This window comes from Falco rusticolus, chromosome 2, assembly GCF_015220075.1.
Source record: "Falco rusticolus isolate bFalRus1 chromosome 2, bFalRus1.pri, whole genome shotgun sequence".
NCBI classification, from domain to species: domain Eukaryota; kingdom Metazoa; phylum Chordata; class Aves; order Falconiformes; family Falconidae; genus Falco; species Falco rusticolus.
In genome coordinates this window covers 72,388,879-72,409,439 of record NC_051188.1, presented here as the reverse complement: position 1 = coordinate 72,409,439, position 20,561 = coordinate 72,388,879, and the positions used below count along the sequence as shown (strand labels likewise).

The 20,561-nt window shown below is 42.0% G+C and overlaps 2 protein-coding genes across 5 annotated transcripts in view; one reads left to right on the top strand and one right to left on the bottom strand.

Annotated features, from left to right (window-relative positions):
- Window positions 1-4,315, top strand: part of CYFIP1 (cytoplasmic FMR1 interacting protein 1) — a 76,578-nt gene extending 72,263 nt beyond the window's left edge. For all 3 annotated transcript variants that reach the window (XM_037376125.1, XM_037376124.1, XM_037376127.1), the window contains 4 exons: window positions 225-319; window positions 1,488-1,726; window positions 2,596-2,743; window positions 3,213-4,315. In XM_037376125.1, the coding sequence (XP_037232022.1) occupies window positions 225-319; window positions 1,488-1,726; window positions 2,596-2,743; window positions 3,213-3,377 (647 nt within the window). In that variant the 3' untranslated portion in view covers window positions 3,378-4,315. The remainder of the gene's footprint in view (window positions 1-224; window positions 320-1,487; window positions 1,727-2,595; window positions 2,744-3,212) is intronic.
- Window positions 4,316-6,609: 2,294 nt separating this feature from the next.
- On the bottom strand, window positions 6,610-18,907 carry NIPA2 (NIPA magnesium transporter 2). 2 transcript variants are annotated; one of them, XM_037376128.1, is made up of 8 exons: window positions 18,645-18,907; window positions 16,023-16,079; window positions 12,391-12,451; window positions 11,810-12,032; window positions 10,064-10,120; window positions 9,177-9,267; window positions 8,465-8,625; window positions 6,610-7,598 (listed from the first exon to the last, which is right to left on the bottom strand). In XM_037376128.1, the coding sequence occupies exons 4-8, from the start codon at window positions 11,946-11,948 to the stop codon at window positions 6,961-6,963; spliced, it is 1,086 nt and encodes a 361-aa protein (XP_037232025.1). In that variant the 5' UTR covers window positions 11,949-12,032; window positions 12,391-12,451; window positions 16,023-16,079; window positions 18,645-18,907; the 3' UTR covers window positions 6,610-6,960. The 2 variants fall into 2 exon arrangements, with proteins under 2 accessions (XP_037232025.1, XP_037232026.1); XM_037376129.1 differs by lacking the exon at window positions 18,645-18,907 and adding an exon at window positions 18,202-18,307.
- Window positions 18,908-20,561: the final 1,654 nt, after the last annotated feature.

The following is a 20,561-nucleotide window of genomic DNA, read 5'->3' as shown; positions in this document are numbered from 1 at the left end:
GCACACACGCAATGTAACATTTGAAAATATATATATTTTTCTAAGAGCATATTGAAGGTTAACCAGCTATTTTAGAGCTGAAATTACCTATGAAAATAACATAACCAGTTTTCTTCTGTACTGAATAAAGATTGTATGAAAATAAGAATTTTCTTGGTTGATTGCAATTCATCAGTGCGCTCTCTTTTTTTTCCCAATTTATTTATTTTTATTTTTCCTTTCAGAGGGCGAAAGACTTGATGCTAAAATGAAAAGACTGGAATCAAAATATGCTCCACTACATTTGGTTCCTCTTATTGAAAGACTAGGCACACCTCAGGTAATCTGTCTCACTTGTGTCAGAGGCAATTCAAGAAATTTCTGAGCATCAGAAAGAAGCCTATCCTTTCACACACGCTGATAACTCTGTCAGAACTTCCAACGTGCACATCTGGCTTGTTCATTCAACTGGATTTTTTTTAGCTCCATGGATTTTTGGTAAACCTGTTAAAGCTCAGAATTTTAAAACATTTGAGGCTGGGGTGGAGGTAACGCGTTTTAGGGGAAAATGCTAATTTCTATGTATGTTGCTATGTGATACCCTCTCAATACAAGGGCCAGCCTGGGAGGTCCTACTGCGAATGCCACCAAAAGCAATCAGTTTTCATGTGTATGTGTATATATATATCTGTAATTTTTAAACAATTTAGTCCTCTTTCAGCCAGATGATTAGAAACTCTTGGAAAATGAGCTGTCATTTGAGTTGACCTCTCCTGGAATCAGTAGCCAAAGAGAATGTTTTTGAACTGCCTTTGCAGCTTCAGCACTATTTTCTTTTCTCTGTGTGAGGGGTACATTAATTTTCTGCTAACCTTAGCCGTTTACAAGCAATTGAGATGTGAATAGTAGAAACTAAGAGCAGAGTGCTCTGAAGCAGATGTCAGGCTGCTTTTGTCATCACAGGTGCTGCAGTTCAGCAGGTGCTGCTGCAGTAGGAGAGAGCTCTCAATGTGACAGCACGCGCTGGGACAAGCCCTAACCGGCATTGCTTCCGAGGGTTTTGTCTGAGCCTGTTTGTGCTGTCTTTTGAGCTTTCCCCTCTCTAACAGCAGCAGCCGAGGGAGATGCGCAGAAGAGTGCAGGCAGGAGCTGCTGCCTGTATGAGCAGTGGAGCGCTGAGCTCTTTGGTTTTGCTTTCTGCCTCCGTTCAGGCGGAGAATTCTTTGAACTTCCCTGAGACCAGTCCAGGATTAGCATTACTGCAGTTAGCGTTACTTTCAAGCCTGTCCGCTTGAAAAGGCTTTTACAATTTTTCTCCGAATGTTTTTTCCACTGAACTGAACCCCAGGTTAGTGGCCTCTGCCCTCACTTAAAGTCAGGAGATATTTCTCCTAGAATAAACCAAGTGAGACTGAAAAATGAGGTGCATTTTATTTTTCAGTTTGTTTAAAGCCTTGTGGTCAAGTGGCTTTTACCAGGATTTTGCACTTTCTTTCTCTCCACCTCAGCAAATAGCAATCGCAAGGGAAGGGGACCTGCTGACCAAAGAACGCCTCTGCTGCGGCCTGTCCATGTTTGAGGTTATCCTGACGAGGATCCGCTCCTTCCTGGACGATCCCATCTGGCGCGGGCCCCTGCCCAGCAATGGGGTGATGCACGTGGACGAGTGCGTGGAATTCCATCGCCTCTGGAGCGCAATGCAGTTTGTCTACTGCATCCCCGTGGGAACACACGAGTTCACAGTGGAGTACGTACCAGCTGCCAGCTGTCCACCTGCAGGCAACAGTACTTTGCTTGTCCTGCCTGTAACTGGCAGGGGGCCCCAGAATGAAGGCGTTTGTTCGCCTGTCTGCATGCAAGAGCTCAGTGTGAAAACAAGGAAAAGTGCTGCTGTCACTAGGAGGGGCTCATAATCCATGAACACAGTTATTATTGTATCTTTAATGAAAATAACCCTCTATTTTAGTATTTATTGCCAGTGTGTAATGAATGATCCCATGGCAAACAGGCCCTAGCATGCCTTTTTCAATAGTGGTCGTACCCCTGCGGATGCTGAACTTCAAATTTGTGCGTGTATTTCGAACAAGTATTTCTTCTCTGAAATCTGAACAAGAATGAGCACTTGGAAGTTAACATGAAGAGTTAACCAGGGACTGTTGTTCTTGGTTTTGTTAATTTTGATTATATTCTTAGTTTGAAAAACTGCTGAGCTGTAGCGTGTGTTTCACCGAGCAATTATGGAGGCCGCAGCATAGGACGCTTGCTCCCTTTCATGCACACTGCCCAAAGGAACAGAGCAGTGTTGAATTCCCACTCTGTTTTCTTTGAAAATGAAATGCAATGCTGTTGAATTCTAATGGGGAGTAAATGTTTTTGGAGTAACTCTACTTCGCATAAAATTGGAGGAGGGGAGGCTTCCAGTTTTTTAAGCATCCATTTGCATCGCTTGTGGCATCTGGAAAGAGAACTTAATATACAGTAGCTTTTGCAGTATTTTCTGGATTAATGTCCAACATAATCATTATTTAGTATAATGGCTGATAACAGAGCATTTGTTGTGGATACATTGCTGAAGATTTAGGTGAACTGTACTTTGTGGTGTATTTGCCCTTTCAGGCAGTGCTTCGGAGACGGCTTGCACTGGGCTGGCTGTATGATCATTGTCCTTTTGGGACAGCAGCGTCGCTTTGATGTGTTGGATTTCTGCTACCACCTGTTGAAAGTCCAAAAACACGATGGCAAAGACGAGGTTATAAAGAATGTGGTGAGTTGAAACCATCTGTTCTTATTCATTGTGGTAACAAAGACAACAATAAATCAGAGCCATTTGTACTCGGAAGCAGTGTAGCTATCGCAATCGCTTTTTAAAATGAAATGCTGAAAATGAGGGCACCAGGGTTTTTAGGAACAAAAGATTAAGGCATTAGTGCAGGAGTTTGAAGACTGGTCGAGTTCTGATTTCTTGAATACACGGGATTTTCTTAATGCTTTCCATCTCATGTACGTGTGTTCACATTACAAAAAGGCTGCTGTAAATTTCCCTTTTTTGTACAAGAAGCAGCACTGTCAAAAACCAGAACGCATCTTGGATTTTCACTGGATTAGCAGTGGAAGGGAAAAAGATTTGTAACGTTCCTGAAAGAGGTGAGGTAACAGCATTTGCTGCTTCTGCATCTAAGGCTTTTTATCTCCACAGCTAATTCCCTTGTGTCTGGTTTTTTTGATGTTTGCAGCCTTTGAAGAAAATGGTTGAGAGAATTCGCAAGTTCCAGATTCTGAATGATGAAATAATTGCTATTTTGGACAAGTATTTGAAGTCCGGCGATGGAGAGAGCACACCCGTGGAACACGTGCGCTGCTTCCAGCCACCCATTCATCAGTCCCTTGCCAGCAACTAGACTTCCCACCTAACAATACTTTTTGCACCTCTTTAGGCTAAAAGTATGAGGAAAAAAACCCAAGAAGCAAAAACCACAGCGACAGTTTTAAGGAATACTTTTTTTCAGTATGCCTGTGCCATTTGAGTGGTGTGCTGTCCTCTTCAGTCTGCAAGCACAGTAACTGTATACAATCCATACTTATTTTTCTAGACTAAAATTTTATACACTTTGATTAAAAACCTGCGACTGTAAAAGATTTTTTGAAATCTCTTTGCATTCCTGTACTGAGGTGGTCATTTCAGACTGGACTGGCATAATTTTCCCCCAAAGCTATCAAAATAATAGCTGGGGGTGGGGGGCAAGAAACTGGGTTCTGTAGAAAAAAAATTTTTAGAAATCGATTCCTAATTGTTTGTATTACAGCATTAATTGCTTAATTAGCCTTTATTAAAAAAAAGAACAAAACCCAACAAACTCTGCTGGTGCTTTGTGAATAATTTTTCTAGTCTGCTGATTATTTTTCCTCTTTGCAAAACTATTCTCGGAGATCAGTAATCACGGAAATGAAGGCTAATTAAGGTGACTGTTTCAAAGTTATTTAACGTGGAGGTGACTGATAGTATTCTGATCTTTTTAAAAGGCAGTAGTTTGATTAATTCGAATGAGGACCGCTTACTTCTTTCCTAATGAGAGGTTCTAACACAATTTATATTTTGGTTGGTGTTACATGCCGGCATACCAAAGTGATGAGGAATTCTTGTTTACAGGAATCTTGACTACAGTGATCAGGTGTAATCTATCCCAGTACATAAGCTCTAATGATGTTAATCATGATTTACTTATGGAAAGTATTTGTTTAAATTACATTCACTGTATTATGCAAACACCGCATCAGTAAAATTGTTTGTAAAGCTTTGAAACTGTAAAAGTTGAATTTTAAAGCAACACGTTCAGCCAAAAGTAGTAATCCATTCCTGCTTGCTTTCTGCAGGATCCTGGCAGAGCTTTTCAGTTGGCTGTTAGGATCAGCCCCAAACAAACGTGAGTTAAGATGGGTGGAGCAGACACCATCAGGATAACCACTCGTTTTACCCAGGATATGGATTTCTGAGACATTATTTGGTTAATGTTTCCCACCCCTAATATGAAACCAAGAATGCATCCCTTTGACAACCTGTTTTTCTCCCATCCCTCTGGCTAGTTCCAGGTTAGGTTACAGCACGTCTTTTCTCCTGCTCAGGTTTTGTCGGCTGTTTCACAGCAATGGAATCCGGTCCGGTAATGGGTAGTGTCTGACAGAGGCGGCGTGCGGGAGGTGAGGATTGTGCAGGTAAATGGGGTGGCACAGAGAACTGGATTTTGAGGGAAGAAATGAAATTAACTGAAAATCCTCAGCAAAAGAGGACCGAAATTTGCCAGGCAATCTGTAAGCAAATTTCCACTACCGCAGGTTTTCCCAGGACATCTGTGCTTGCAAGCTGCCATTCCGGAGTGCTCTGTTGTGGTGAGAGCACACACCAGGCTGCCCAGTGCGTGGCAGACGAAGTAGGAAATGCTTGTGCTCTGTTATGGCAGCTTGTTGCAGGATTTTTTTTACAAGGTGCTTAACAGACAGCTTTCTTTAAGAAACATTTCTAGTCGACCAAATGCTTCCCTGTGCTTCAGGCTTCAATTAAGGAAATGAACGACTTCCTTAATTTGTTGAGATAGTAACTGGTTTAGGGCTAAGACTTACGCAACTGGGGCTTTGGCTTGACATTGTGGTGCAGGAATGGTTAATTAATAAGCCTGGGGTTTTTTGTCTTAAGAACTATTTAAAAGTAACTAATGATGCTGTGAGTAAAGTAAGTTCTAATTCTTTCCAGTTAACTTTCAGCAGTAAGAGAATTGGTCTCTAACATCTTAAACTACTACCATTAATTAAATTTTATGATTGGTATTTTTCCCTTCAGTATAGGGAATTTGGACATTAACCGCATGAGATGTTTGGTTCCAGTTTTTCAAAGGTGGGTTACTTTTTTTTCCGACAGGATTATTAATACTTGATGGGAACTAAAACCTCTTCACTTGGTGTAACTGCTTCTCCTATGTGAAAGGAAAAATGCAGCGAGGTGCACAAAAGGTGTAACTTTTTCCATTTTTAATTATTTTTATCAAAACCAGTGAGGCTGGAGGCCAGGGTGCCTACCACAACATAAACCAAGAGACTGTAACCTGCTCTTTGGACAGGCCCTGCTTTGGTACTAGAAGCAGCACCCCAGAGTTCAGTGAGTGCTCAGGGGTTAGAGTGCTTCCCTGCCGCTCCCCGTTGTGTAAGGGTTAGAGGGGCATGTTGCCGGGACTGCGTGCTGCTGACCGTGATGTCCCTTAGAATTAGGTGGAAGTTCAAATCCTGCTCTTCAACCAAAATGTTTGTGCTTGACATCTTTGCGCCTCTGGCATGTATGACATATACCAAAGGAAGGCCGCAGAGTTAGTTTCACAGGTGGGAACTGGGTTTTCTTGTCCTAATAATAATCTTAAATTATACTCTTAAAACGGTAAGCACTAAAGCTGACAACTCACAGCAGTAACTAATTGTCTCTGAGCCAAATAAAATCTAACCTTCGCATCTATGATAGAAGTGTTCTTATAAAACCCATATGACTAAATTTTATTTTCTGCCTTTGCAAACTTGAATTACCACCTACCTGCCTCACCTCTTTTTAAAGTAATAACATTACGTTACAGTTACTGGCTGTGACAAGTTTTTTTTAAAAAGGGCCAAAAAATTGTATTACTGCAAATAAAACTGCAATTTTGTGAGTTCAAGCTGTAACATTAAAAACACAGAGCAGCTCTACAGCGCAGGGGCAGCAACCAGCCAGAATCTGGTCTCCTTTGCAGAAGAGGGAGTAGCTTTTTTTGGCTCCTGTTGATGACTCAAATCCTTCCTCCTGCATGAACTGGCACAGCAGGAGCTACAGCCTCAGCTATCCGAGCAGAAGCTCCTGCCTTCTTGTTGCTGCCCGACAGTTACTCTCTGATTTGGTAAGACTGGGGGTTTTTTTTGGATGCAAGTCCTGCAAGTTTAGCACGCAGTTTTAGTTAAGCAGTATTTGTCAAGGATTAGTCTTGCTAGGTTGTAGCTTTCCCTTTCCTCTTCTACAAACTGGGACAAGAGTAGTTACTGCAGCTCCTGTTTCGGCGTGTTCACAGTCACTCAGTGTTCAGTCAGGCCACAAGTACAAAGGATCCAGGTTCACTGTAATCTTTTTACCACCAATGCAGAAATAAAGCGATTTATTTTTGATAAAATTGTCATTAGTGCAATACATCTTAAAACAGAAGAATGAAATGAAAGTATTTACACATAACTTAAGCAACAAAACCAGCTGTGGACTGAGGTCATTTTAGTATTTTTTTTAAAGTAAAAATAAGGCAAATAAAAACCCCTTCAGTGTTCTTTATCCAAACTAATCAAACTTAAAAATTAACGATTGTCTATACATACTGTTAAAAAAAGTACATGACTGTTTCCAGACAAGCTCGGACATCTCACAGCAGAAAAAAAGTCCAGAGTTACAGAATTGTTCTTTTCATAAGTAACACATAGATATTTTCAGAAGGCCGACAGACTTCCATTTCTCCTGGCTGAGAGACTCTCAGTGGACTGTATTTCACCGAGACAGGCAGAACTTTCTTCATCATGATTAAAGCAGTCGTACGTGCTCAGCAAAGTACCATTTGCTGCTCTGTCGTCTTTCCGCAAAGAGAGGGGCAGATTTGCTAGGGTGAAATTAACATCTTTGAAGGCATGCAATAAAAAGATCCCCACAATAATAGTCAGGAAGCCACTGAAGGTGCCAATAATGTCATCAGCCGCCATGTGTTGCCATTCCTTGAAAAGGATGGCGGAACAAGTTAAAACAGATGTTGTAAAGATTACATAATATATCGGAGTCACTATTGAAGTGTTGAATATATCCAGAGCCCTGTTTAAATAGTTGATCTGCGTGCTCACACAGACAATAAGGCTTAGCAGCAGAATCCAAGACAAGGGATGTTTCAGCACTGGTTTTCCTGCAAAAAGCTCCTTCATAGCGATGCCCAAACCTTTTACACAGGAGACTGATAATGCTCCAATTACAGAGCAAATTGTTATGTACACGAGAATGTTGGTCTGTCCATGGCGAGGTCCCACCACAAATATTAGAATTAAAGACACAATGACAACAAGAGTTGCGAAGACCAAAAACCCTGTGGTTGGGGGGAAAAAAACCAGTGTTATTTATGTACACGATCAGAAGTGGCTTAGAGGTACTGAGAAAACACTTGTTAACAATGCAATCAGCTCAGCTTAAACAGAAGAGTTCACAATGTTTCTTACTACTCCTTCAACACCAAAGTTTAAGCGATTTTAGAGTGAGCTAGCTAAAATGAAAGAAGGACGCTCAGACATGCTGTGTTACTTGTACTGCCCCATCGGTAAGATGACTACAGAATTAGACTGCTCAGTCACTTCTCACACAGACTCATTCAGCTGTAGATGCCACTGGATACTTGCTTGTGTCTGAATGTGCTTTAGGGAGGTAACTTTTGGCAGGCTGCTACATTCATCGGCAGATTTCCAATAACCAGGTTGTTAAGATCAGCTTTTTGGTCTCTGTGCTGGTTATTGCCTTGCGTTTAAAAATGGAAACTGTCTTTGCATACATAGTATTTTGCAGATGTGTAATTGTGTGTACCTCATCTTCTACGTCAGCACAGGAGCTAGTCTCCATGATGACGCTTCTCAGCAGACACCACCGCACTTACTTTATCATTTTAAGGATAGCTCAAAGTTGGGCTTAGAGACTGACACGTCAATCAAAATGTATAGAAGTTGTATTTATCCAGCTGTGCCGCTGCATTTGTTTAAACTGTCATCTCAGTGGTTCACATGAAGATACTCTGTTCAAGGCCAGACAAGTTCACTGGCATCATGAAAAGCTCCCTGATCTCCGCTTCATTTGGACAATATGAAGCAGACACAGGCTATCTTCCTGGAACTTAAAAGCAGCAGTAATGAAACTACAGTAAATAAATCATGGGCTGCATGCATATCAAGCCACCGTTTTTCTTACCTGGATCACCTAGTTTGTGGGACATTTCATTCAATGTTTCTACCTCCTCCTCTTGTGGAGCGTGAATTACCATTACAGTTGATCCCAGTATACTTAGCAAACACCCTATTTTTCCATGTAGATTAAGTTTTTCATTTAAAAAGAAGGATGAAAGAATGGCACTAAAAAGAAAAAAATACACCAGCAAACATGGTATTAGTACTAGCATTCATTTGGTCATAAACTTACAGGTCACTTGCATACACAATGTGCAGCTTTAAAATAGCTGCATAGTCAGTTTTCTATCTCAAGGTACTTGCTATGGACAGAATTACCTGTTGATATCTGGCATCTCTCCTAGAACCCCTTTTCTGTGTTGCCTCCCAAACATTTCTGTATCTAAGCACTTGTAAAAATAATTGTTAGAAGACAAAAATCTTAACTCTACTTTGGAACGAAAATGTATACTGTTGTATACAACATGTTTTTGAAATGCAGGAGATGATAGCTTTTCACAGGTTGAGGTGTAGATGCATTGATAGAACCCCTTTTATGATAGAACCATAGTCAATTCACATTTGGAGAAACTTAAAAGTTACTCCTGATGTTTATAAGCACTCTATTTATTGTTAAGAACAAACCACATTTATTACAGCATGTTTTGTGACATATTTCTAAATAAATATTTTACTTTTCTTTCTGAAACCAACTGCTTTCTGTTAGTGTTTCTTACCTTACAAGAACACTGAGAGCTCCTAAAGGAGTCACTAACGTAGCTGGTGCAAAAGCATAGGCAGCAAAGTTAGCTACTTCACCAGCTCCCACTGCAGAGTAATAATAATTAAAAAAAAAACAACAAAAAAACCAAGAGTTAGGCTGTCTTATGCAACAAACCTGTGAATCAGTGCAGCATGTGTTCCTGTAGACACAAACACGCAGTAAGGGGAAAATGGAAAATTCTAATTACAGCGTTCAGCTAACAGTACTAGTAGAATACACCTCGCCCCCCCACTATTTTAAAAAACAGTCTGGAGGACTACAACAGGTATTAAAATTAATTCAGCAAAATTAGAAGGTGTTTTATTTTGGTGTCTATGTTGTAGCTCCCCAGCCTGCCAACTTGACTCAGGAACTTCTGCATGGAGGAATCTGCAATAGCAGGATACAGGGCGATGCATACATTAAGCCCCAGTTACCTGAACACAGCCAATAAGTTGAGAGTTTAAGCAATGAAAAAAAAAAAAAAGTTCATAAAATGGACATCATCCCAAAATATGCCCTCCTCTAAAGAATCCTGTATATATAAGCACTTCTTTGCTAAGACAAAAGCCAGAACCCATATGCTAGCGGAGAGATACAGGAAGACCAATGTTTGCCTAGTTCCACTGTCCAAAGGGCAGTTAAATTAATGAAAGAATTTCTGGTGTGAGAGAAGTTATATTAAAATCATTAGAGCTGTACTAATCAAATTCAAATCACCAGATAGCATTACCATGCACTGCAGAATCCCCATCTTGCTCCTTTTTTGTAACCATTGCTGCCATCTCTGGCATAGCTATTTACTTTGATTATATAATGCAGATTATATTTTTGATACTTTAATATATTTTTAATACTTACTTGAAAGAAGTCCAGCCCACCACAGCCACTCCTTGAGGTATGCATGACCACCCTGACCTAAAATTAAAAGAATGTTTGCTAAGCAACTCCATTAAAAATATACACAGACAAACAGTAACTCATCACTGGTAACATCACCGTAATATATTGTTTTGCAGCCTATGCCCTTAAAAACATGGGCAGCCTTTTGTTTGATACTTAGGCTTTATAGCTAGAGAGGTTGAAATCAAAGCATCTTCAGTTTCTGATGTGCACATACCTCCTACAGCCTACTTTGAAAATCAGTTCTATTTTATTTCTTTTATATTAGAAACAGCACTGATGACCATATCTGCATCACCCTGAAAAAGTTCTTTCCAGTCACTGTAATGACACAAAAAGCCAAGTTATGTGTGTCTTACAAAAGAGCTGCTTTGTGGAAGTCGAGTGTGGATTACGTGGTATTGTACATGTACAAACATGTGAAATGTAGTCACACTTTCTCATTCCAAACCACGAAGTATGAATTACGTATCTCAAGATCAACCATCTTTTAGAAGCAGAGGTGACAGGCACTGAATTAAAAATACAGATTCTACCTTCTATATTATCTGAGGATGCTGCAAACATCCTACCTAAATTGATCCTCTTTCAGCTTAAAACCACTGCCCCCTTTTACTGTCACTACAGGCCCTGGTAAAAAAATCTCTGTCTTTCTTTCAAGCCCCCTTTATGTATTGAAGACCACAATAAGGTCTCCCTGCAGCCTTCTCTTCTCCAGGCTGAACAGCCCCAACTCTCTCAACCTGTCTCCACAGGAGAGGTGCTCCAGCCCCCTGATCCATCTTCATGGCTCTCTGGACCCGCTCCAACAGGTCCATGTCCTTCCTGCGCTGGGGGCCCCACAGCTGGATGCAGCACTGCAGGTGGGGTCTCACCAGAGCAGAGCAGAGGGGCAGAATTACCACCCTCGACCTGCTGGCCACCCCAGGATGCGGTTGGCTTTCTGGGCTGCGAGTGCACATTGCCAGCTCATGCCCAGCTTTTCATCCACCAGTAACCCCAAGTCCTTCTCCACAGGGCTGCTCTCAACCCCTTAATCCCCCAGCCAGTACTGATACTGGGGACTGCCCTGACCCATGGTAGGACCTTGCACTTGACCTTGTTGAACTTCATGAGGTTTGCATGGGCCCACTCCTCAAGCCTGTTAAGGTCCCTCTGGATAGCATCCCTTCCCTCTAGTGTGTCAACTGCCAGACTGCCCCGCTCAGCTTGGTGTCATCCACAGACTCGCTGAAGGTGCACACAATCCCAGTGCCTACAGCACTGATGAAGATATTAAATAGTATTGCTTCCAGTATGAACCCTTGAGGGACACCGCTCGCTACACACAATGTGATTTTTAGTTTTCCAAAAAAATCTCCCGACACTCAAACGCAGTTAACTTTCTCCTAAATTCACTCATTAAGGAGCACAGATGTAGGTGGTTAAGAGTGCTGCTTCCAAGTTCAATTTGCAAGTGCAACTTAGACTTAACTGACATGCAAAGGAATCCTTCAACAAGTGTCCCTAGAGGGCATTAGATGCAAATTAAATAGTATGTATCACACAGTTAGGTGTATCTGACACCAGAGAAAAACACATTATCAGCTATATGTTTCAGGTTTCATATTCCTGTAATAAAGTCAAAACAAGATCATAAATTTAGCAACCTTTTGTTAAACAGCAAAATGTAAATGTCCGCATATTTCTTAAACGGGTATTTACCTGCTCTCATGGAGCCTTTCCTAGCTAACCGGAGAAGGCCTTTCTTTTTCAGGATGAAACTTCCTCCGATGAAAATACTGGAACTCATAGCCAACACCAGACCAATACAGAAGTCATATCTCCCACGAGTTTCGCTCATCTCGTAATCTACTAAAGCCTGTCACATTGATCAATGAACTGCAGAACTTCTGTTACTCAACACAAGATGATGCAACACTGAAACCTGAGCAAAACAAACACGTCAGGATTAAATTGGTAGAAACACATACTGTACAGAAAAATCCTCAACAGTTCATATGACTGGTTCTTCTGTGAACGGTCTCTGCTATGAGTGCCTTTAAAAAAAGGCCATCTTTGAAGGATGTGTAAGCTTGAACCATGGATGAGTGACTAAAAAGTCTGGACACGCAGAAGGAAGGGTTTCTGAGCTGGCATATGAAAACTGAAACCCTAACAAATAAAAGTTCTGTGAGAAATGTGAAGAAAAACTTAGAAGAAGTGTGATTTATTTTTCTTTTCATTAAATACACAGATCTATGTCCAGCACACCATGTAACTGATGATACTGATCAAACACTTACGTTGAAATCAGTTTGTAAAGGTGTTTGAGAACAGCCACAGCATTTCTTCCATATAAACTCACTAGAAAAATGAAAGGAAGGATTAGAATGAATGTTTAATCATACAGTAATTTCTGTAACACAAACAAGCTTGAGATGTACACACATGTGCTTATTCTCTAACAAACAGGGAAGTCTGGCACAGAAATATCTGTTTGTTGATGTATTCTACAAAAAGTTTCCCACACCTTATGAAGCATCTTTTCACCTTAGCTACAGTAACAATTCAGAGTTTACATTGAAAGGCTTTCACCTAGCCTGCTAAGACTCCAAATTTAATTAGTTAAGACCTTCAACAATAATTAAGTAGAAGACAAAAGATTTTACATGCTCAGTCCCTAGCTTAACAAGAAAATTTAGTACATCTCCTGTTACATGCTGCAATGAGGATATTCTAGATTCCATTTAACACAAAAGATTTTGAATGTAAAGATATTTCTATAAATAACACTTAAACTGGAGGAAAAAAAAACCTCCAAGTAGATTCAAGGTGATTAACCTCTCTATAATATGAAGGAAAATGAAATTATTGTTAGGCTGTGATTTCAAGAGAACTGATAATTACCGTAGTATATAGAACTGTTCTAAAGGAAAACATCACATATAGATTAAAAAAAAAAAAAAAGTTATTTCCTAGGAACACCGACAGATGTGCCAAGACTAGCATTTGGTTCCCTAAGAAATTATTTTACAGATATTCAGAAGCGTGGCATATGACGTAAGCTGCACTAACAAGCTTCTGATTTAAAAGAGAGGAAAGAAAAGGATGGAATAAAATGTTTCCATTTCAGTGCTTACTGGAATCTGGGTTCCACAGCTTTAATGTTGAGATCCAGCAGCACCTTCCCCAGGCAGGAGTACAACACTGGTGTCAAGCACCCTGTCTCATGCCCAGTGAGGGATGGATGCACCCACTGAGCCCAGCACTAGATAACATCATATTCCAGTCTCCATGACAGTTCACCATTTCAATTCCTGCCCCTGTTTCTTCAAAACATGTTTTCTTCCAGTAGTACTCTTCCCTGTACTTTCTTCCTTCCAACTTTGATTAACTTGCTGAACTTCTAGGAAAAACCTAGCAGAGAGCTACAGGTAGGTTAACATTAAAACTGAACACAGATCCTCTCACTTGCATCCAGTTAGGTGGTGAAGAAGTATAGGAAAACAGTCCCATTTCTGCTTGGGCTGGACTGCCCTACTTCCATCTGAGGTTTATACAGATGTTGACATTTGCTGACCATTTCTGCCGCACAGTCACGGTGAACCCCTGGTTCACCTTTGCATACAGGCCAGATGTCAGTTCTACACATGCAAATTACATGCATAGATGCAAAGTCAAAGCAATAGCAGACATGGGAAGTTTTACACTTCAGGAAATCAGTGGTTTAATTCTAACCCTAAGACTTAGTAAAGGAGGAACTAATGCGTCCTTATAAACTTCATCAAGAAAAATGACTGTCTTTGCAAATATGAAAAGAAAATGCTATGAAATGAGCAGTTTCTAGAATACACGCTCCTCTCGCATTTCAGCTTCAGGACACGCCAAAGCTGTCTCATTCCAGCAGCCAGGGCCACTACCAAGTTATAAACAGGAGAGAAGCCAGAAAAAACACAAGAGTTAAAGCTGGCAGGGGTTTTAGCTGTATTTGATGTAGCTCTGGCAAAGGTTCTTTAATCAAGTTCACAGCTGATTTTAACACAGAGAATATTTCAGCTGTAATGTATGAAACTAGCAGTTTCATGGAGGAATATTAGTTTGCTGCTCTGATTTCAAAGATGTAACGAGGGGATAACACTATCCTTATCCACAGAAGCTACAGCATTCACAGTGCCTCCAAAACCCACCCATTTATGAACTGTGCGGATCTTCTAGCATCAAGAGTCACAACTCTGTAGGCAACAATGCCATGATAGACAACACAGGGAACATACACTGAGTTTGAAGGTTATCAGATGGGGAGAGACGGAGAAAAAACATTTTGAAATAAACTGTGGGACATAAGCAAGCCCAGATTAGCCACAAAGTTTGTTTTCTTATTTTGAAGATGTAACCATGAAGTATCACAAATGCTGATGAGATACAGACTCTCTGGTCTAAACCACAAGGTAACACTTCTTTCTCTCTTTGCTCGAAAGTCTTTTTATCCCAAAAACAGCACATACACAGCGCTCCAATGATGTTATATGTTTATTGTAGCAAGTAAGTTCTAAACACTAGAAGTCGTGTCATGAGATGAAGTAAAATATTTTACATTTAAAAGCAGATAAGCTTAAGTAAGGATGAGGGAATTATTAGCCAAAGAAAATTAGCATCACTTCCACAAGCTGTAAGTTGTGGATTGTTCCAGCTTTGCCTACTTTGCCAGCAGCCCTCAAGAGTTCAGTAGACAGTCTTTTCTCCTAGAAGTAATCTAAATGTATGCTAAAAGTATTTAAATGGTAGATTCCACATTTTTCTTATCTAAAACCTGATCTTCTTAACTGTGAACGGGATGATGCCACTAAGCTAAAAAGGACTTTAACAGGCTATTTACTTCAACCCTTTGCCACATACAGCATCGTTCACTGCTGCCCCTTCTGCCAAGCTTCTCCCAGGAAATACTTAGGAAGGAAAATTCATAAACACCGCAGCCATGCTTTGATGCTGTTAGGAACTCTCACTATCTAATGATCTTCATCTAGATCTTCACTTTCAGTACCAAAGCCCATTATGTTTGTCCACTCTGGACTTGGAAAAGACACAACTCTCTTTGTCTCTGCACTCACATCTTAAAATTACTCTGCAAGTTAGGTGCTTGGTACCTCCTGCTGTGCCACCCTCTGGGTCCTTTCCCAACAGCTCACTTTTTTTTTTGAAACGAAAATGCAACTTCCAAAGCTGCATACAGTATTTTAGCTGAGTTACTATTACTTCTGCAATACAGCGAAAGACTACTTTTCATGCAATCCAAAACGGGTGGGTTTCCTAGCCCTTCCTGAGAAGTCATCTACTGTTGACACATCAACTTCCCTATTAGTATAGCCTCTGAATTAGTTTCTACAGAACTACTACTACTAACTTTCACTTACTCCTACAAAAAGCATCTTTTTTTTTTCAGAAATGTTTCCTGAAAATACTCATCTGAATTTACACACTGGCAACCCTTCCCTGCTCAATGCCATTAATTCTTCCTTCGTCCTTTCAGCCAGATCACTAATATTAAACAAACATGACTCACAGAGGAAGGTTTTTAAACAAAGGTCCGTTTTGACAAGACGTTAACAACAGTTACTCCAGGTACAGCCATTCAGCATCTTTTGAACTGTTCTGTGGTACTTTATTTTCAATTCTGCTTATTTAGAAAACCTCCAGGGGAAGTTTTATGTTTGTAATGTTGAAATACAGCACCTATTTAATGCCCTCCTAGCCATACAAATTTTCAGGGAAGAAAAAGGGGTTGAATCAACAAGTTGCTTTTAACAAATACACATTGACTATTACGTGTTCCCTTCCTCCTTTCCACAGGCGTAAAACCACAGGGAACAGAAACACTCCCTAACAACAGAAATCCCAATGTTCAGTGATCAGCCTTTCAAAGGCTCATAATACATACCAATTTTGTTCCAAAATCCAGAAGCATTAACTTCTTAAATATTTCAGTGTTAGGTTGCTAAAATACAAAATTAAAAATAACATTAATTTGCATTTTAGAAATTCAGCAAAAAAAATTACGTCCATAATTTCAAGTTAATTTTACTTGCATGCATAACACACAATACTGTACATTTTCTCATCTATGCTTTAAAAAGGGACAGGATTTTTGTTTTAAAACCAGCTGAATAACAAAGTAGTGTGACTTTACATTTGATCTTCCTGTATGTCTCACCTGAAGCATTTCGTCCCTTTGCTTTTCAACTCACTAATCAAATAAAGTAACTTATGATCTAGCCTATTCTTTAGAAGGTAACATGCTAAAGTTTACTGAAATACTATCCTAGCCCTTTCAGTTTTGTTCTGTAACTTAAGCGCTAAGGCACTTTTATTACAAAAACTAATATAAAGGTTTAATTACTGGCTTTGGTATGGTGAGTTTTCAAAGGATGTTTATATAGAGAACTCTGGGGCGGTGGGGAGTACAAGCACAGAAATATTCCCCGTAAGATTACTAAAATCCCTAAAATATACCTAACTCCTTAATCCAAGTCTTCCTCTTCCTCAGTTATGCTCTGTTCCCTTGTGAACATATCTTTTAAACACAGGCACAGAGAGAACACTGAAAGGACAGATATGACATAGCATTAAGATATAAGAGCTGCTCGTTCAAAAATTATCATGTGCATGTTTAAAGGGCCAAGATACACACATATAGTACCCAAAGATTCTGTGCGCATTATTTAGGAAAGAGTACCTTGAATTTCGCACTGTACATCTGTCCCAACACAGATATAGTTTTCCAGCTTCGTCAAAATTAAATGAGTGTGCAAACTTTTACACATAATTATTTACTTATTATATAGGCAAGGTAAAAAAAATTGTTTAAAATGTTTTATATATATAATATAATGTTAGAGGCACTAGCACAAGTACTCAGAAAGCAAAACGTATGCTAACAGTTCTAGCTGTTTTTAAAACTTTTTATATTTAGAATATTTTAAAAGTTTTAAATTGTGGGGAAACATCCTTTACAGCAGATTTCTATTAACAAAGCAAAAACAAGCATTCCATTTTAAGAAACTGGGAGAAAACAAGAAAAATACCACACTAAAAATTTTTGTACATCTTACTCTTCGTATTTGCTATTTGTCATTATTCCCTTCTATAAAAAGCTTCTTCCATAAAAACCTTCAATTAAAGCATTTTCACATAAAACTAAAAAGTATCCACACTAAAACAGTGCTATTCATTAACTACATTAACAAACTACAGACGATGTTTTATAGCTGATACCACATTGGCTTGTTTCCTAGAGGTCTATCAAAGTAGACTCAAGCTAAGAGTAGATGACGTGACCTGCTTCATCTTTGCTGTACCTAGTACACCAGCTCCACTCTCAGCAGAATGAGTCACCAGCACAGGTTCACTGAAATTTTACCTTTCATATTTATGACAGGCAGTTTCAAATTTAAGGTAACGCAGTCCTTTAACGTGACTGATAATCTGTTATAACCTGCTTTTTATTTGCTGGGATTTTATCCTAAGAATTAAAAACTCTAATCAAGGCAGAACTGGTATGACACTAGTCCTAAATACAATGATAGTGATGAAAACTTATGCAATAATTTTCTATCAACGAACTTGCTACCTTTCAGGGGAAAAAAACCAAACTAACTCTACACAATGAGGCACATCAAAGCGTTCAGGAAGAGGCACGACGGCTTACATTTATTATGTTTTAATTAAAAGTAACGTTAAAAGATATTGCTGGAAAATGGAGAAGGTTGACTGGTTGAAAAAGATCAGGAAAAAAAAGTAATCAAGGACTAGACAGTCAGACCCAGCCTATGTCTTCAGAGTGTAAGAATGAACACAAATCATCATTCCAAACTACAACGCAAAGCTGAAGTTAATTTGTTTCCACCGCAAACTAAAGCGCTACCAGGGATCTTCGGTCCTGCTGAAGTCGATCCGAAACCAAACTGCCCAGCCCTCGACCTCAGCTAAACGCAACCCGAAGACAAACTGGTTCAGCTCCCCGACAGCAAGAGGCACAGCAGCTCAGGGGCTCGGGCAGAACCTGCGTACTGTAACCTGCCAATTCTGCCCGGTTAGGACGCCTAGCGCCCAGCCTGTACTTATTTTTTTTCAGTCTTGCCCTCCTGAGCCCAAACCACAGCAAATCTCCCGCTACGGAGAAACCAACACGCCGAGGGTCTCCTCGAGCTTCTGCAGCCAGGCTCAGCGCCCCCCGCCCGGCCCGGCCCGCTCGCCCCTCACCGCTCCCCGGGCGGCATGGGGAAGGCAGGCGGCAGCCGGGGCCCTGCGCGGCGGGGCCAGCCGGAGAGCAGAGGCGCGGGCACGGCCCTTCCCGTAGCGGGGCCCGGGGCCGCACGTGGGGGCGGGGACGCGCCTCGCGTGCGCAGGCACCGCCCCCCCCGCCGCGGGCGCCCCCAACCACCGCCTCCCCCCGCCCTCCGAGGGGCCGGCCGGGTCCCCCACCGCCCCCGCCCCTCAGCCGGGCCGCGCTGGGCGCGCTCCCCGCGGCGGGCCCGCCCCCCTCTCCCCTCTCCCCGGTTACCTGCGGCCTCCGCCCCTCACATCCCCGCCGAGAGGGGCCCCGCGGCCGCCGCCGCCGCGCGCGAACGAAGAGGAGGAGGCGGGGGAGGGGGAGGCCGGAGCGGGCGGTGGGAGGGGCCGGTGCCCGGGCGCTCCACCGCCATGAGGGGAGGGGGGAGCGGCAGCGGGGCGAGGCTGGCTACGGCAGCGGGAGGCGTCCTGGGCTCGGCCGCCCCCTCCCCGCTGATTCCGGCAGCGCCCGCCGGAAGGGGCGCGGCCCGGCCCAGAGCGAGGCAGCGGCGGGGCCGCGCGCCCCGCCCGCCCTGGGGTCACGTGCCCCTCGCCGTAGCCCCGCCCCCTCCTTTCCCCGGGGGCGCCACCGCCGCGTACGGCCGGCAGCAGTCTCTCCGCAGCGCCCCCTGGCGGCCCGCCTGGGCCCCGCCGCCCACGGGCGAGCGTCGGGGCGGCTGCGGCTGAGGGCGGGGCGGGGCGCGGCGGCGCCGTCCTTGTCCCTGTCCTGCAGCCGGGCCGCGTTATTCCCGTGTCTCACCCCAGGCGCGCCCGCTAACATCCCCTTAGCCCAGTTCTTACGCTTCCGCGGAAAGAAACACACTTTCCCGCCTTAAGCAATGAGGGAAAGAGACTGTTCAGAAGGCTGGGGGCATGGCTGCGCTTATTAACCCATTAAATCCAGGTCCCGTCCTCCTGCCGCACCCTTGACAACCAAACATACTTTAATCTCACATGAAGCAGGATTGATACATATGGCTAGACTGATATTTCTCCTCAGGCAAGTATTTCTCCTCAGCTTATAGCGAAGAGTCTTTGAAACAACCATAACAAGCTTCAGACTCCAGGTTTCTCCAGAACTATTTAAACAGGCTTTCTGCAGCCGCCCTGTAACTAGGTCTGGGTAACTGGCACTGCCAAAATACCTGTGGTAGCTCTACCTGGAAGATGCAACTGCGTTTTCAAAGGGAACAAGACTGTTTTGTCATATCCCTTAGTGACAGCAAGCCCTGCTTCTCCATCATTCATACCTCAGGATTTGACGTTACCGTAGCCTGCACAAGCAGCTGCTTCACTTTTGCTAAACGTGGAAACAAAACCCGAGCAGGAGTCTTGGCTTTCCCTCACAGGATGTCCATAATAAAGCTGCTGCTCGTCGCAGCACCTGCTGTGTTCTTTCTCATTAAAAATGGTCCCTTGCCCTGTCACAAAAATAAAAATTTCTGCACCACCCAAAGCAAATGGATATATTTTAGGCCTGTGTTATTCTCTAAGGCAGCATTCCATTCCCCAATTTAAAACTCATCTGGTATTCATGACATGAACTTTGCACTTGTGAAGTAGTTTATATATACATGTGTGTGTGTTTGTGTAAAAATATTGTTTTATTATATAAAACCCACTAAGAAATATGCAGTTATTACCTACGTAATTACACAGTAGGAGGCTGGCTTTTTTGTGTTGTAGAAGATAACAAAACTGTCATGTCTTTGAAAAAGTTCAACAGCTGGTGAAAAGGGTTCCTCAAATGGATTTTTTTAAAAAAAAAATTAACAACCATACCAGCCAAACTGTACAGTATAAACAGGGTAAGTACTGATATCTAAGACAGTTCAAAGTTTAAAGAAATTAATGTGCCTGTGATCATGCCAAATGCTAGAAACAGTTAACATTACTGAGTTAAACAGCAACCATGTCTGAAGCAAGTGGATTTAGTCTTCTCCTTCCACTCTCCTCCTCCTACTCTCCCCTCTTCAAAACCACCTCTCAACCAACCTAAAACAAGAATGAAGGTAATAAACACCTGAAAATATTAACTAGACTCCTTTAAGCATTGGACTGGTATTTCAGTCACTCTGTTAAACCCTCTTCCTCATGTTTCTTCGGCTGCTAGTTCCGCTTAACATACTGTCACCTGCTCACACAAAAT